This window comes from Argopecten irradians, chromosome 3, assembly GCF_041381155.1.
Source record: "Argopecten irradians isolate NY chromosome 3, Ai_NY, whole genome shotgun sequence".
Taxonomy (NCBI): domain Eukaryota; kingdom Metazoa; phylum Mollusca; class Bivalvia; order Pectinida; family Pectinidae; genus Argopecten; species Argopecten irradians.
In genome coordinates this window covers 12,798,175-12,817,000 of record NC_091136.1, presented here as the reverse complement: position 1 = coordinate 12,817,000, position 18,826 = coordinate 12,798,175, and the positions used below count along the sequence as shown (strand labels likewise).

General features: G+C 37.0%; 1 protein-coding gene across 1 annotated transcript; it reads right to left on the bottom strand.

Annotated features, from left to right (window-relative positions):
• Nucleotides 1–293: 293 nt before the first annotated feature.
• Nucleotides 294–5,929, bottom strand: LOC138317576 (QRFP-like peptide receptor). The gene is made up of 3 exons (XM_069259347.1): nt 5,353–5,929; nt 3,783–4,173; nt 294–3,438 (listed from the first exon to the last, which is right to left on the bottom strand). Exons 1-3 carry the CDS (start codon nt 5,844–5,846, stop codon nt 2,626–2,628), a joined length of 1,698 nt encoding a protein of 565 aa, XP_069115448.1. The 5' UTR covers nt 5,847–5,929; the 3' UTR covers nt 294–2,625.
• Nucleotides 5,930–18,826: the final 12,897 nt, after the last annotated feature.

Sequence of the window (18,826 nt, the reverse complement as noted above, 5' to 3'; positions counted from 1 at the left end):
TACAAGTGAGTAAAAGTAAGTTTAAGATAAGTTCTACGTACATCTTAATACGTATCATTACCACCAGTCAAAACTTCTGTCTTCGCCGTTAGACGAACGCCTATACACTGCTCTTCCTCATTATAAATTTATCATGATGGTCATAGATTTTAGCTCTTTGGTTAAGTTTTATTTGTTTATATCGATAGAGGTAGGAGATTGACCTTTTTTAAGATAAATAGTTAATTGCTGTTTTAACTATGCCATGTAAATCGATGAGGCGCAACAGAACATTGAAAACAACCATGCCGGACTCTTTTATTATTTATTATATACTCAGACAGTTGTCAGAGCGTATATAAAAATCTTAAAATATTGATCAAATATGTGGCGTGATGAAATATCGCAGGCGGGATAGATAAAGGTTTTTATCTGGAGTTATCGTCCGTATATTTTATACAATGTAATGTATTACACAAATATCTCATGTTTATATGCAGAAATCGATATGTCGGAACATTGAAGATGATACAAAAACAAGAGGCCTAAGAGACCTTGACGGTCACCCGAGTACTGAATTACCTTAGTAATATACATTATATATCTAATTGCTATCCAATAAAATGACTTGTGGATTAAATAAAGCAGTTACCATCTCCCCAGGGGAAAGACATCCAGAGACCCCAGATTTATTGAAATCAATTTTGTTTGAAAGGACGTTTAGAAGGAAATTAGATTATGCTATTTGTTGAATTTGTGAAGAGTTTTGAAGTATAAACGGTTACATAATGTAAATCAAATTTGGCCCCTTCTGGTGCTGCCCCTCTGACCCCTGGGAGTCAGTCAGGAAAAAAAATTGTCGACAATGTTCAACCACCATCTCATACTGATAATTCTGACAACATTCGACTCATTTCAAAAATGTTTTTTTAAAGATATTTCACATTTTTGAAGTACATGAATTTAATCGAATTACAGATTAAATTGGGTTATCAAATGTAAAATGAATGTTTTCCGGCTCTTTAATTATTAGGTCCAAGCTTTGGTTAAGAGGGTTAGTTTCCCTTTATGGAACTCTCCATTTTCTCTGCTCAGCCGGCGGACCAGGTGAAAGTATATTCAGGGTGTATAAAATTTTATACCCTCCCTCCCAGTGTTTTATATCCAGATACTAATGTTGTTTTCTTTACTGTTTTAGTGTGACAGTCTCCTGAATCCACTACCCGTCATGGCTTCCCTGTTCATTATTGACTTGGCGGAATTTTTTATGAACCGGAAATGCTTCCAACAGATTTTGGACTTATCTGATTTATGAACAAGTGTATGATCATTTTTGTGAGTGCCTAGCTTCCAAAATAAGTTTGGTTTGTTATTAATATTACCCATATTCATGGGCTTCTGTTCCCAGAGCTCATGAGGGTATTTGTCTGTGAAGCCATGACCATTTAAAACATTTCCATTTAGGAAAAGTATTTGATTCTACCATTTCTTAAATTTCAGAACAAGGGAGTCATAGAAAAATTCTTAATAGAATTCAATGGTCATCTCGTAATGATGATTATGACAACATTTGATTCATTTCCTATTACAAACGACCAAATATTGCTCAAAAATGTGTTTTCCATATATAACCTATAGTAACCATGATCACCTCATCAGGGGGAAACACGAGACCCCAGGGTAATATAAGTCACAATTTTCATAAAGGCTCTTAAGAACGTTCCATCTAAGAAGAGTATTTGATTCTACCATTCTACTCTTAATTGTTTTGATTATTTACACATATTTCCTTTTTGATCCTTTTGGTATACATCAAAGTACCACACTACCTGTCCCATCTATTGTCGCACAGAAGGCCTTCAGTGTTATTATGCCAATGTCCAGGGGAGAAATAACGAGTGTTAATAACCCCTGGAGTATCGAAGATTTCGCCAGACCCTACCTCGCAGATACGATGCTTGTCGATAGTTTGGGGATTAAAATATCTTCCCCAAGGCATCGCCCTACCTATAAAATGTCTAGTCATCTTTAAAAAACCGTTTCTGTTATCGATTATTTCTTTAGATCCAGAGCCTGTATAAACATATTTAAGTCAAGCAAAAGCATTATTTCGTGTGTTTTAGCGAAATATTTATAGTATTCCTAAATAAGGCAATATAAACAAAAAAGGTATTACACAATATATCGTAACGCAAAAGTATAATAATATCATTTCCTTGATGGATTTTCATTTAAAAAAAAAATGATTTCCAGTTCTGATAGGGACATAAAGGAAAGACAATGATATAAAACATTGGATAATAACTTACACAAATACACAGCAGCTCACACGCGCTGGAATTTCAACGGTATCAATAAGAATACTGAACGATGTCGTGGAAAGTGTCAATATGTTTTGTTATATGCTTCATAAGGAATCCAGAACAATACATTTATGCCATATTTTGTTTCGTGGTTATGTAACAGAATTAAATTAGCCTAATGGAATTGTTCCTTTAAAACAGGGTATATCTGCAAATAGTGTGACCTATGGTCAACTAGTCCTACAGATCACAGCTTCCATGATATAAATTTGTGATGCACATTGACATGATGTTTATCATTTCCGTCACCCAACTTTTAGGTCGCGTGTTCGATCTTTGATTCTCAAGGACATGTTTCATCGGTCGCCTCTGATGCATCCCCGTTACACATACTAAGTGTGCGTACATGTCCATCGGCATCATAGTCCAATGGTTTAGTGTCACACGTAATAGATATTTCTTCACTGGTGTAATTTTTGTACGGATTCATAAAATTCCTAATGTTGAACTGGCGTGGTATAGTTTGACCGGTTTTACCGATTCTACCGTAACCATTGTGGTAAACAATCGGAACATCCTTTTGGGTGGAGAAAGTTACCATCGGGATGTCTGAAGAAACACCTGTGTCATCCCGAGTCCCGTATTTGGCAGGATCATTTACATACTCCTGTACTGTTGGTTGTCTCCCCGTAGCAGTTTTACTTTGTGGCCTGCAGAAGGAGTCCCCTTCACTACTACCGCTGTGGGATTCCTTACCTTTGATTGGCGCTCTCTCCTCCATTTCACTTTTTAATGGTTCTGCTTCAGGATCAATAAATGACCCTCGTGACGCGTTACTATATGCCGTTGAACGGCGTTGTATGATGCTGTTCCTATGGAGAAAAAGCCTTTGTCGGCAATAGTATTTACAGAAGATTTTGCCTAACGTACGACTAAAACTCTTTCTGAACTTTTTGCTCATTGCGGTATAAATGAATGGATTTACACAGCTATTGATAAATCCTGCTAAGTGGATAATCAGCATGGTGAACAGGAAGTTGCTATGGATAAGGAAACTATCACCTTGGCCTTGTAACTGGCTCACGATGTTGACAACATACATTGGCGACCAGGAGACAATGAAGGCCACAGCTATCACTATTACCATCCGGGCCACCTGTAACTCATAAAAATCATATTTGTAATGTAGTTTTGTTTGCATATGGAGATGGAAGTTTAGTGTAAATATACACTGAATGACTGGAAGCCAGTTGTTTATCCTTTCTCAGGCAAGAATATCAGCAACTCATAGTATGACATACTACTTACGCCTGGTGTCCAACTATTTTATCGAAATTTCTTATTTGAACTGTTATAAAACGCTACATAAGATTTAGTTTGTCGGAACAATCTACGGCAATTGATTAATATTTTGACTCATGGAATCAAAGAATTAAACTCAACAGGATTGAATACTAAACTAATGTGTTTGGAATCCGGTATTGTGAACTGTTAGCTTACCTTGCGTTTATTCACTTCGTCTCGCCGCTTACAATTCCCGGTACCGGATTGCGATCTCTCGATTATGATTGGCTTCAGTAAAGACATCGCAATCCTGGAACATGTCGTGATAATGATAATCATTGGCAGGAAGTACATAAAGGCGGTCAGTACAAGGAAGAACACACGCCGGAAGTTACCAGTACCGCCATCTATCTCATCAAAACGATCAGCACAAATTTGGCGGGAAACTGAACCGAAGTGACTTCGAAATTCAAATGAATAACTGTCACAATAGAGATAAGGTGTGCAAATAACAATAGGTATAATCCAGGTAATGGCGATTATCTTCTTAGTTCTGGATTTACTGTTCACCTTCATGGCCGACAGTGGGTGGACTATGGCATAATACCTAAAATAAAAGAAGGATGGCGTTAGTAACACATACAGCGACGCCATAAATAGTTTGACGACTTATTAAGAAATATGATGAATTGTTATGACATATGTTTATTTGCGGTGTTTTCTTTATGCTTTTGGAAGTAACTGCACTTTTGTAAACATATATGCCAAAGCCCCGACATGTATCAACTATCTTCCTAATTCAGCATACAAAATGTTCCTATTCCATTGCACTGGTTGTTAATTAGCTATTTACACAACGATGTCAAACAACACTATATAGTTTAAAGGCCCATTACCTTTCCGAAACAAAAAATAAAGTTTCTTAAAAACATTAATAGCATAAGGAAATAAAAACCGATGGCCTAAGATGAGATTACAATACCAAACAAATGCAAGATTTCCTGCGTAAACTATGTTAACAGCGCATATTCATTTATCTGTTTTGTCGTCAGGCGCAGTGATAGTCAACTAACGCTCGGTAATTAGGACGACGACAGGAAATATAATAAGACCTGCGTTATGAAAATTTACATTTGATTTATCTAAATTTAATGTAAGCTAATAAATTTTGCGACTCAATTATCAATCTCGTTTTACATTCCAATTTTTAAAATTAAAAGCCGTTTCGTTTTTAATGTGAGTAATGTAAAACACTATATATATATATATATATATAGATAATTTTAGCACTCGAAATTTGTTTGTCACGAAAAAAGTACGGTCGGAGATCAGTAAACCGTCGAGGGCCAAGTTTTACTTCAGGGAATCCATTAACTTAAATTTCCCAATAGAAAAGAGTTATAAAAATCTTCAGTTAGAGATCCTCCTTAAATTCTGTAATGCTTTCTTATGGAGAATTTTCTGTTTACGACTGAATTGATTATACTCTAAAACTGATTCTTTTGTGCATCGATGTCGTAACAGGAAACGGTGTACTGGAATATTCCGTCTTTGCATATTACAGAGTTAGCTCCCTTGCGGGTAGGTATCAATTGTTACGTCATTATTTTGTGAGCGCAATTCACGTCGTTTTCTCCGAAAAGTATGACGTTACGCTCGAAAACACTTGACGCCACAATCAATAACTACCCGGAGGGGCAGATAACTCTGTAATATGCAAATACAGAATTCGTCAGACCACGACATAAACATTGTTACATTTAGAAATATGATATTAAAATCCTACCTTTCTAACGATATGGCGACGAGCGTTAGAACACTGGCAAAGACGAAAATCGGCTGGATATAGTAAACTACAGCACAAAGACCATCATGGCTAAAAATCTGCCATTCACAGGGGCTGGTATACTCCAAAAGTTTGAGTGGCAGGACAATGGAGGATACCAGGAAATCCGACAACGCCAGGTTTGCTATGTAATAATTTGTTACAGTATGCATATGGGTATTTCTCACAATTGTCCAAATTACCAAGATGTTTCCAAACACAGCAAAGACCATGACCAGAAGATAGAAAACAACGATAGCGGTGTGAACGGTGGGGATCTGGGTAAAATCCACATAGGAATTGAACACAAATCCGTCACAGCGATCCATTTGTTCATCTGTGTCATTGGTGCAGTTTTCCCATAAATAACATAATATATATTTCGGCAATCCAGAGAGGTTTAAAGTCGAGGTATTCCAAACAAGTGACTTCCCTGCGACCTTTCCTGCTGCCATATTAGTTTTTAGTTTTAGATCCTCCCGTTGTAAATGTTAGCTATTGTAATTAGGTAATTATTAACTGATAATGATTATTTAAATCTGACGATAGTGAATATTAGAGATGTATAGCATTTAGCATCTCGTCAATCTAAACTTCCATAAATAGCGCAACTCGCGGCTTTGTCAAACTCTCCTCCAAAATGTTTACACCAGGGATTTCCCATCATGCACCGTGCAGACGATATTTGAAGAAACTGCAAAATCAGAACAAAATAGCATTTAACCGTTTTATACACTAAGTTTTAATTATATTTTGCAGAAAAAAAATTAATAAAGTTATTAGTGTTTTAAGTTAATATTACAAATACATGTTTGATTTTATGAAAAATCAACGAAACTATTTTACTTAAAGTCAGATATTAAAATAGATTTGTCTTAATGACTACACGGTTGATTTGGCATGCATAAGCAAGACCAACCAAGATTTTGGCTCCCTGATCTAGTCATGTATAACACAAATAGCATTTTATCTAGCCTATAAGTTATAGCTTCGCTCTAATTCTTTGTTCCTGTGTATCTGTGATGTTGCTGCGTCCACCGTTCAAGTGAACAGTCAATAATCTGTTTCGCTGCTTCTGTCAGTAGTTGGTTATATAATCTTTTATAGTTGTCATTGGACAAAAGATTCGTCAATTTAATCTGTTCTGCAAACAAATTCCACAATTTAGAAAGTGGCATACGGTTTATAATCCCTGAACGTGCATAACAGAGAATGCGATGGTATCTTATCATGACAAACAATTCAATTATGAACGACAAAATCTCATATTTCCAACAAAACGGCCGTGTCCCGAGACGACGGTTTGTATGCTTAAAGATTTATACATCAAGTGTGAGATTGTTTTGGTTTGTTTGTTTAGTCCTGTAATCGTCTCACTTAAACGGTAAGGCATGATATGCAACGAGAGCAATAGAGATGAAGCATATGTCGGCCATTTATCAACCAAAGTATCCCGGACATCACAAACTGATGGCATGTCCACTCAAGATAAGGAGTCAATTCAGGTTATATAGCAAGCTTCAAGACTGTTTCTGTGATTAATACGATTCATTTGACATACACCCACAGTTTAAAATCAAAAAGATCAATATTTTTTTTTACATATGTAATCATTTTTTCCAATAATATGTCTATATAACACACGTTAAATCGTTTTTGGAATACTTGATAATATTTCAAAACATATACATATTATATCGTAAAAGCGCACACCCAATGGTACCGACCGCATAGCTTGACTAGATCGAATGAGTGGAAGAGAGAGAGAAAGTGAGGCAAGTTATTCATTTTAAGTGATTATGCTTAGATGCAGTTGTACGAAGTAAACTATTCTGAGCTCACCAAAACAATTAAAAGTTTCCGGAAATTCAGGGACAGGATCTTGAGTATTTATTTGGATTTTATACTGCCTCTTTTGAAATGTATCCAGTTGTATAGATTGACACGATTTCTGGATTGCTCTTTAACAGTTCCTCATTTTTTACGTTATTATGACACTATAGACCTTCTAGCTGTAAAAATCTTTGTAAAAATACATATGTTTAAGTTGCTTTGACGTTTTGGTTATGTAGGAAAAGTAATTAGGGAAATTAGCTCATTTTCCCCGTGAATGAAGTTTAACACCATTCAAGGTACTTTATCCTAACACAGCTCTCCTCTGAATCCCATAATTATAGAGAAGTTGGAGGTTTAAAAGTTCAAACGATTGTCGACGCATGAGGCTGCACAAAAGGTGAGTGGGATAAGTCAATTGGGTCTTGGTGGTAATGGTATTATGTCTCATATAACTTTCTTTAATATCCACTTTGTTTCAGGAGCGTTCGCCTGTAATTCGGGGAATAAACTTTATCTTCTTGATAAAGGTTTATAACTGCCTTCCAAAAAGTATTTATTGCGACAAACATTCTGACGATTTCACTTTTCAACGGCACGCTCCATTTGAAACATCTTAAAACAAGTGTTTGAATATCACATGTGTGAAAATGATATGAAATCCAAATATTCTCGGCCGTATAAAAAACAAAAAGCCTACTACATGTCGTCACATGAATGAAAAAATCTAGTGTATACGAAGTATGCACGTGTTTTAATTTAACTTCGATTGGTCAAGCTTCCGCCTCACGCACTGGCGGAACCAATCAAATTATGAGGATTTGAGGAATTACCTTATTCATAATACAATAAAAATAGTACCTATATTCTCGGGGGTAAAATAAGCGACAGTTCATTTTTCTGCGTGACCCCCTGGCTGCTCACTTGTTTTTATTTGTAATGTATCTTTTTCATTTGACTAAAATTTGCCTTTTGATCTTACAACTTAATAAAATAGTTGGGAGTCAACAAGAAATTATTGCAAATGATGACGAAATCTTGTTTTTATTAATACTATTGTTTCAGAACAAATTCTCAATATTGTTGCTTTTGGTAAGGTTTCTAGCTTCGGATACGGATATATGCATTCTGATGGTGCCGCGGTGGCTGAGTGGTTTTAAAAGCTGTCTCGATATATCATCACAAACTCTCCACCTCTGAGTCGCCAGTTCGAATCTAATGTGGGGCAGTTGTCAGGTACTGACCGCTTGGCAGTTGTTTTTCAACGAGTACTACGGCTTTCATCCACCAACTAACCTGACACGTCCTTACATGTTTTTTGTGGCATAACTTTTCTTCCGATAACATATCAACCATATCGCTGGCAATACAATAAACCAAGACCGTAAAATTGCCGTTACTGGACACTAATATCACGTCTGCTGCCATTTTATTTCCAATGTCAACATTTTAATCTCTGGTTCTAAGGATGTACGATGTGATGTGTCTTTTACTTTCATGTGTAGCATGGCTTATGGCTAAATTTCGGGTACAGAAAATATGTTACAATAACGTGTGTGTGTTTCGGTGAATTACAATGTAGGTGCCTCGCTGATCTGCTGATTATGCGTTGTATAGAGGATTTTGTCTCTTTACATTGTGTTACGTTCATCATGAATTGTTGGAACTTTTCTTCTTAGGTTCGATAACAAGCGTACTGTAAGCTATAAGCGTACTTATTTTTGCGCAAATGCGGAACTAAATGTAAATTACGCGAAAAAAATATGTAAGTTATTATTTAAATTAACGTAATATGATGGTTCAATTCCGGCTAGGTTGTTGTAGTTGTGTGATAAAAAGTATCTAAATTAAGCATTGAACGTCTTTAAGTTGGCATTCATGGCCAACATGAATGCCAACTGGACAGCGGCAAATTCCATAAAGCGCACTAGCGCTTCATGTTTGACTTGCTTTTGTCCAGTTGGAATTCATATTGGCTATGAATGCCAACTGAAAGACATTCAATACTTATATTTACATTTGGTTACAATTTTATGCTGAATTACCAAGGGATTTTGCATCTATAATGAATTAATCATTCGTTATCGTCAATGAAGGAACAGACATTTGAACAGCCGTTTTCCTTTTGGCGTCACAATGATAATGACGTCATAAAAAGCGTTTGAAGTTCATGGTCTATATGACTGCATATTGCACTTTGCTAAGGTTACATAGTGGGACTGCAGTGAAAATGTAAATATACTTGTATGAAACTCGTCTTGTCGAGGGTCGCAAAAGCAAAAGACTTGGTTTTTTTAAAACCTCATATGAAATGAACACTTATTTGAGATCCTATATTTATCGGATTTCATGGTAACAACCACAGTTGAAATCGGGATGAAATTATTGTCAATCTTGTGTGAAAGTGATTCCTGGTACACCGATAAATCCAAGTATTTTGAGGAAAAACTTCTCTGGTTAGAAATCGCGAATTTAGTAAAAACGAGAATAGAGTCAAAAATAAAAACCCGGCAAAATTTAGCCGCTATGAACTTTGAAACGAAGAAGAGCTAAACTTAAGATAAAAACATTGAATGAAATACCAAAATACCTGACGGGACTATGCAAGAAAGAACTTGCTTCAATAAGTAGAAGCATGATGTTGACGGGTGTAATCAGTTTTGAGATGGAATTTCTAACGAACTGTCGTGTGAATGTGTAAAATCATTCTGGGAGAAGACATCCATCATAAAATTAGAAAATGTCATTAGACAATTTAATGGGCTTTTCATCGGCATATCAATATAAAAAGCGTTTTCCTCTAAATTAAAGAAATAATTCATTTTTGCATCCATCTGAATTTCTCAAAAGCCAGTAAGGCGAAAAAATACACACACAAGATAAAAATATAAATAGTCCTTTATTTGATTTGATGCGGTCATTAAAAGTGCTATTTTACGTCTTTGAAAATGTTGATAAGCATTATTTCCCTGTTGTACCTGTCCTTTATAGCTAGATTCCTTATAAATGTTTGAATTGTTTAATCTCATGATCTAAAACTTACAACATACGGAAATAAATTACAGCTGTTGTCTAACCTACTTTATTAGATAAGATATTGCTAGTAATGATAAAAGGCATTTACAACTTCTTTCTATTCATTGAACAACAACAACAATATCTTATCGTAGTCTCATATAATTACTATCACGTTAAATAATATACAAAGCCATTAGATTGAACAATTATTTCAATTAAAATCAGTATTGCACGGCAACCTTTAAGGGGTATTACACTATGTCCATTTCTTACAATTGCAAATTCTGTGTGTTGGTTGTGTGTCCATTGCGGCATGCTTCAGTGATATAGCACTATAAAAAGGGCAAGAGTTTCACTATACAAGAAGACACAACACGAATATATACCGCAGTCTCCCAAAATACGCACCACGCACTTCATACACATAATGCATGGCATACATGGGAGGCCGTCCTAACGTGAACATAGCTGTTAATAGGACGTTAATTAATCAATCAAACAAATAAAATAATTTTAAGTTTAAAGGAACATGTTTAAAAACAGTATAAAGGATACATGGATATATAAATCTAAAACTATGTAGATAGACACTTACCTTAGAGACATACTAGTGGCCAATCTTGAACATTACCACGAGACAAAGCGAATCTCCACAGACGTTTTGTAAGTTCGGTTTCTGTCCTGAGTGACTGCCAGTCGTGTACACAGAGGGTGTGGACTAAAGAGTAAAAACCACATAAAACCTGACACTGAGCCGCTCAGTAACACTCCATCTCATGAATATTAAAACATATATTTGGCATTGAACGATACAGTAACACTTGAAGTACATCATCAATATCAATGCTGTGTTTCTATAAAGGGTTAAAGCAAATGATATTGGAACACTGAGAAGTGATATAAAACAATGTCTTCTGTCAATTAATAACATCTAGATCTCCTATCCATGAGGTCTTTGACGCGGAGGGTTAAGACAAGATTTATTGATACACAAATGAAATAGTCTCATTTAGTTTATATTGTATCTGGTTTCAAAATTGAAAATAATCGTTGATGGTTTTTGAAGCATTCTTGGAAGCATATGTTCACTTCGATCAGAAACCTCTTAGATCAAACAGACTTACACATGCTCGGAAACTGTGTAAATGTTTATTTAATACAGATACTCTGTCGGACATTTTGAAGAGCATGACCCGTCATCAAGTTGTGATTTTACGCTTTTACCAAGGGGTTTAAACCACTTCCCAACCAATCCAGCTTGCGACACCTCCTCAGTCAGAAGAGGACGCTACACGTGACGTGAAGAGACCGAGATTAAATATCACCAGCCTTTTATGGGCCTGTTCCGTAAACATCCGAATTTGAAATAAATGTCGAAGTTTATGGTTTCACAAATACATGTTATGATTGTGAAGAAGTTCCGATTACAATTTACCGTCTCTGCACAACACAAATTTGCTTGTGGTTTACAAAGTACAAAAAGTAAGAGACTTCGAAACGATTTAATACAAATTGTTGAGTGGTGTTTTAGTCTAGTTCCTAATTACTCACAAACTATCTATAATAGTAAAATCAATTCGCCAACATTTAATAGTTTAATTTTTGCTTATGATATATGTGCCGTAACAGCGCGAAAATTTTGACATGTTATTTTTTCTTCATCAAACTATGTAAATCATTAGGTTTAATAAATTTACAAGTAAAAATCATTCAAATGGCTTCGGATGTCCTATAATCGTTTGATTCAAAACGGAAATGGTGTCCGTAAAATTCCAGAAATTACTTAATAATAACTTATAGCACTGTGAGGATGTAAAATGAGGTACATGTACTCATTTCACTTCACTAAAGATGTAAATATATATTATTTTTGCAATACTGCCAAAAATCATCTTCAGCTCTTATTTGTACTTATGCATTGTAACTATTGTAATTCTCAAAATGTTGGTAATTTTATGGCGAATGAAATATTGAAAGCTCCTCTTAGTTCGTGGGTATAGAAATAACGGCACAAATAACTTTAATTGTTGAATCTTTGTTAATGACATCACATTGAAAAAGACGATAATGTCTCGGTAACACGTAATTCTTTAGTTATTTTACTGCTGCCGTTTAACAATGGTTTCCCTGCTGAGAATGAAATTTATATATACTGTAAACACAAATCTGCAATGTCGTCCCGTCCAAACAAACACATATTCATACCAAAAATAACTGTGTATCATATACAAGGTGCAATAGGTTGAAGAAGTTTATTAGCCGAAGGATTATAACCATTACCTTTAAACTAGTGACTATTCGTATCACATGGCCAAAAAGCAATCAATATATAGCATAAAGGTCCTTACAGTGAACATGAGACGTAAATTTTAAAACCTCCCCGACTGTAAAGCATCTTCTGACTGGTACACTGATGTGTTGTTGTTGGTTGTTGACACACAGACAGTTTTACAATATACGGAAGGATAGCGTGGGGAGTAGTCTCCCGGGGTGTTCTGTGGTTATGGCCCTGTAGTATAACCGGTAATAAAACTGTTCATAATATCAAAAGGTGCAAAACCACACAATCTCCGTGAAAGTAGTTAGATGTGTGTTTATCGCCAGGATCGCTTACAACGTCGGAAAATTACTTCCGGTTGTCATAAAAAAGTTTACGGGTATTTCCGAGTGTTGTCCTCGGTCATTACATCGACAGCATGGTATGTACGGTCACAAATGTCCCGGCTGATTTCAGGCCTTTTACTAGACATTATACTAGTTCTCCTATGTAAATCACTAGCCTTTTTATTTGCAAGATACACCTAACTTCAAATGGCATAATTCAGTTACATTTGTATGTGTATCTGGCGCTTTTGAGAAAGTTTTTTTTGTTGAACACTCTCTGTACATAGGGTTGGACTACTGCACATAGTCAATCTTATGTGATCAGATGTTTATTTGTTTGATCAAATTAGCATCGTATTTAATAATACAGCTTGTGTCATGTAAGGACGGCAGGCCATGAATGCGTTGTGTTGCGTGTTTGAAGTGCGGATGTGTATATTGGGAGACTGGTTTATTCGTGTTGTTGTATCTTCTTGTATAGTGGAACTCTTGCCGTTTAAATAGTGCTATACCACTGAGCGCGAAACAAGAGTAGGAATTACCGCTTTTCAAAGAATATGTTCTCGGCAAGTTCATCATCGTTTGCCATTCTGCATTACTTTACTACGGTGGCTGGGAAAGTATATGACAAAAAACGCAATACTTTTACGTATTCCATGTAAATGTAGTAATTATTGCGTACGCATTACGCAAAAACTATTGCGTGTAAAAGCAATCAGTCTTGCGTGCGAACACAACACTTTTGCTTGTAAACGGAATACATGTAACTATTGCGTTTGCACGCAATAATACATCAAGTAATTGACAGTTAAATTGTCAGAAATTGTCAAATCTACCAATGTGAGAGACAGAAATTGTATTTTGAAAGTATTGAAATATAAATGATTTTTTTAGTAAATTAGAAAAAAAACCCAAGGTAGATCCGGAGCCTCACCCTTCAATATTCAGTATGTAAAGAGTAAAGTAGTGTCACTGTTGTTGTGAAGGTTCCGAGATATGAAAATCTAACTGAAAAGCTGTGACAAACCAATTATGCTGAAATTCCCACCGGGAATCGGGCCCGGGTCTCCTGCCACATAGTGACAAGTGTGAAAGCCACTTTATCATGGGAACTGTTAGCAACACAACATGACTTATCACAAATTTTTTTTTCAGTGAATACAAATATTTCCCCTTTGCATTTTCAAGGGCTTGGGACCTTGTAGCAATGTTGCTAGGCAGCATTAAAACATTTATATTCCCTTTCTTTTGCTTTGTTTTCCAGCACTAAGTATATGCAAAGGGAGATCAGGGATTCCTAAATCTACTCTACTTCTTAGGATTTTTGGTGGTGTAGCCTCTAGCCTTCATCGTCTGCCAATTCTTCAAATAATTGTTGCAGTCCGCACACAAAACCAGTTGCAGAAGAACTATCTAGTTCTCCCTATCCGTCTCCCTACCACACTTTCTCTACTGGATTGGCTTCTCCTTACAACCATGCATTTCTCTTCCTCTTCGTTTTCACGTTTGGAGTACAACTTGTTGCTTCGAAATGGGCTTGGGCTGAGGAGGGACGAATTGGTGATGGTAGACGCGACATCATGGATTCATGTGGTGCAATCGGCACAAACTGCTATGATGGAGTGGTGCCTTGAGGAACCACATGGAATTGACTTCGTAGAGGAGGGGATAGCAGATTCGGTGTAGAGACGAACTGCCGGGTTGAAGTGTTGCCTTGAGGAACCAACTGGACAGGACTATGTTGAGGAGGGGATGACTGTGTCAGTATCGGAACAAACTATTAGCCTGGACTAGGCATCGAAGGTGGGTTTGGCCCTTGAGGAACCGTAGCAAACAGGCGCGGAAACAACAGTCGTGGCAACCGTAGTCGATGTAACTGCTCGTTGGTTATTAGGACTTTTGAAGACACTTCCGCATTGATGAATGACCTGTAGTGTTGGATAGCAAATCAAACAGGTGTTGCTGGCTTTGGGGTACCCTGACTGATGAGTCATATCTATTTAACCTGCAAAATACAGAAATGAAAAATAAAATACATTTGTTTTAATTGTATGCAATAGTTTTACAATAAGCAAACAAATCTACTTTTTACCTTTTTATGTACTTTGTAATATTTTATAAACACAATATATATTTATATATCAATTACCACTGGTAGCATTAATCGCCAAATGCTGAATCTATGTCTGTGACATGACCTGCTGGTTGTCGAGGACCTTGTCGCGGATCGTCTTGTATGTCTACATCATCATGGTCCACCTGGTGCAAGAGGCTCCCCTCTTCTTCACTGGTGACAGAAAAGCCCCTGTATATGCGTGTGATGATTGCCTCCACGTAAAGGTTACAGTCGGGCCACTGTGCAGGTACCGCATTCTGACCGAGGAAACATCATTTGGTTGACTCTACTGCAGGGGCCACGCTCTTCTTCGACAACTTGAATCGGCCGACTGTCCTAGTCCGGTGACGAGAGGGAAGGTAGTGGGACTCCTGTCAACAGGATGAAGGTCGCCACATAGGGAAACGATGGTGGTCGCCTATAGTCTGTTCAGGGCTATCATTGTATCCCTCAGGACACGGGATAATTCGCCAGGGCCTCCATCGCTCATAGTCCTCTATTCTATCATGATATATAGACACACAATAGGTATCATACTGTTTGACTGCAAACAAGTAAGGTAGCACACCCAAAGAATCAATCTATGAAGGGGATGCCGTATGTTGTCTGCATCTCGGGAGCCCTGGGTGGTGAAGAGGAACTGTCCTCGGACCTATCCTCACTGACGTGTTTTGTTCGTGGCAGAAGGTCCGCTGCTCCGAAAACGTAACTGGCGCCGAGTTGTGGCAAGGGCTCGGGTGAATCTGTAACGTACAAGATAGAGACCGAAGTTTAAAACCGAGTACATTTTAGAACCAGTTTTGTAAAAAGCAAAGTGCCAAGGCCACTCATAGATACTGTAAATAAAAGACTCAAAAAAGGAATAAAAAAGACATTTATATTGGATTTCGTATACATGCTGTAGTATATATTGTACAATGTTGAATTTTTGAGATATTTTGGAGTCATTTATTATTGTGTGATATTTAAGATCAATAAGATGAATGACTTATTTCGGAAATAACGATTTCAACAAATCTGATAAGAATCAATTCTAGAATATGTTAATATTATATTAATAACTAAAAAAATACATTATAATTTTTCGAAAAAAAATACATTAGAAATATTTACCATTATGTGTTGGTTTCCTTTTTAGAAAACGACTATCCTGAGGGTTGTCACTATAATATCGTGATGGCTGTCACTATTCTGAGGGTTGTCACTTTAATATCGTGATGGCTGTCACTATTCTGAGGGTTGTCACTATAATATCGTGATGGCTATCACTATCTGAGGGTTGTCACTATCCTGAGAGTTGTCACTATCCTGAGAGTTGTCACTATAATATCCTGATGGCTGTCACTATCCTGAGGGTTGTCACTATAATATCCTGATGGCTGTCACTATTCTGAGGATTGTCACTATAATATCGTGATGGCTGTCACTATTCTGAGGATTGTCACTATAATATCGTGATGGCTATCACTATCCTGAGGGTTGTCACTATCCTGAGGGTTGTCACTATCCTGAGGGTTGTCACTATAATATCCTGATGGCTATCACTATCCTGAGGGTTGTCACTATAATATCCTGATGGCTGTCACTATCCTGATGGTTGTCGCTATCTTATCCTGATTGATGTCACTATCCTGATGGTTGTTGCCATTTTATCATAATTGTGGTCACTATCCTGATGGTTGTCACTATCCTGATGGTTGTCACTATCCTGATGGTTGTCACTATCCTGATGACAGTCGCTATCCTGATGGTTGACACTATCCTGGTGGTTGTCGCTATCCTGATGGTTGTCACTATCCTGAAGGCTGTCAATATCCTGGTGGTTGTAAATATCCTGATGGCTGTCACTATCCTGATGGCAGTCTTTATCCCGATGGTTGTCACTATCCTGATGGTTGTCACTATCCTGATGGTTGTGGTTGTCACTATCCTGATGGTTGTCACTATCCTGATGGCAGTCTCTATCCTGATGGTTGTCACTATCCTGATGGTTGTCACTATCCTGATGGTTGTCACTATCCTGATGGTTGTCACTATCCTGATGGTTGTCTCTATCGTGATGGCTGTCACTATCCTGATGGTTGTCACTATGCTGATGGTTGTCACTATCCTGATGGTTGTCACTATCCTGGTGGTTGTCACTATCTCGATGGTTGTCAGTATGCTGATGGTTATCGCTATCCTATCGTGATGGTTATCGCTATTCTGATGGTTATTTCTCTAGGAGAAATATTTTTATCATTAGTATGGTGGAAAATAAATATTACAAATAAAACCATCCAATCCATTGTCTATTCTCATTAGTTATGTTGCTTATCAAAAACTTACAAACTTCAAATACATGTACATATTCTTCCTCTTTCAAATATTTCATATCTAAATGCAAACTTTTTGTAATTTTCTTTATTTTCCTAAAGGTTTTTCCCCAAACAGGAACAGGAATAACATACAAAGATACAACACTTTTATTCTCAATCACATATTATTTGTAGTTTTACCTGGAAAAGTCACTATCTAGCAACGTACGCTATCTGATGATCGTCATTATCCTGATGGTTGTCACTACCCAGTTGGTTGTCTGATTGGCTATGAATGCCAAATGAAAAAAATAAATAATTATAATGATTGTAACATCACATCATCTATAAATTTCTCGTGTACCGAATCATTCTGTAGAATGTATTTGATAATTTGACCCAAACTTTGCATGAAACATGTTCATTTCGACAAGTTTCATTCCCCCATTTCACTTTTGTTATCCGACATTCTTTCATTACTGTAAATTTAACATTTCTAACCCATTCCTGCTCTTTACAGATCTGGCCTACCTCAGTATAGTATCTGTGCAAAACAGTTAAACGGGAACTTTGATTTAAGAGGTCACCCCACAAGACGTATGTCCAGATAATTTGCTGTATAAGCTATGTGGTGGGGCTGATCTTGCTGAGTAAATCCATCAGGTTTATAGTTGTTGGTGATGCTACTGCTAATAAATACTTATATACAATGTATAGTTTGCTACAAAGCATGTAATTTGTCAACGTCCTTACCTTTGTGTCCAAGATGACGCTTTAAATCAAATGGGTACATATATTCTCTCAAGGAATGATGACATTGATGCTTTTCCCATTAGACCGATGGCTTCGTAGACTAGGGGTGTTGGCATAGGATTTGACCATCCAACCTGGTTACAAAGTCAATACTTATCACATGGAGTAAATGTTGTGTTGCATTTTTTTGCATATGCATTGTCCGCTTCATTTAGCACTGGAAGCCGACTTATGCCGACTTACCAGTCTTGTCTTGTGGACTTTGGTCACAGGTGCCCCAATGACAATCCAGACGGGCTTTCCGTGAGGACAGTTCAATTTTCTGATTAAAAGACGAATGCTCTAGGCGTTTGTACAATCAATTCAACACAGTTGTCCTCAGCTGCACAGCACTACCCTTAAGATGTCCACATGAACTATAAGTCGGAAACGTAGCCGATAATTACGGGGACAAATTACTTATTTTCTTTCTTTCCGTCTAGAAATCCCGCCCTATATTAATACACTCTAGTTATTGTTGACGCTTTTGGACTGGAGCGCCGCTGTTATTAACAAAAGCGAAGAAATTGACAAAGCGAATATCATAAAACCGTTCTACAATCAAATGAAACAACCATCAAAAAGGCTGACTGGATTATCGCTGTGACAATGATAATCCAGGCGGGCTTACAGTGATGGCAGTTCACTATTGTAATTGAAGAACGGACTTTCTATCACAATCACACATTCAATTCAATGCAGCTGTCCCCAACAGCACAGCACTATCCATAAAGTGTCCACATATAAGTCGGAAAGGTTGCTGGTAATTACGGGG

Bases quoted from the DNA above. Each gene is read 5' to 3' on its own strand.
- LOC138317576 (XM_069259347.1), bottom strand. From the start codon at position 5,846: ATGGCAGCAGGAAAGGTCGCAGGGAAGTCACTTGTTTGGAATACCTCG. The intron at 4,174-5,352 runs GTAGGATTTTAA...CTTTTATTTTAG, and splicing joins GTCGCCATATCGTTAGAAAG to GTATTATGCCATAGTCCACC. The intron at 3,439-3,782 runs GTAAGCTAACAG...TATGAGTTACAG, and splicing joins ACGAAGTGAATAAACGCAAG to GTGGCCCGGATGGTAATAGT.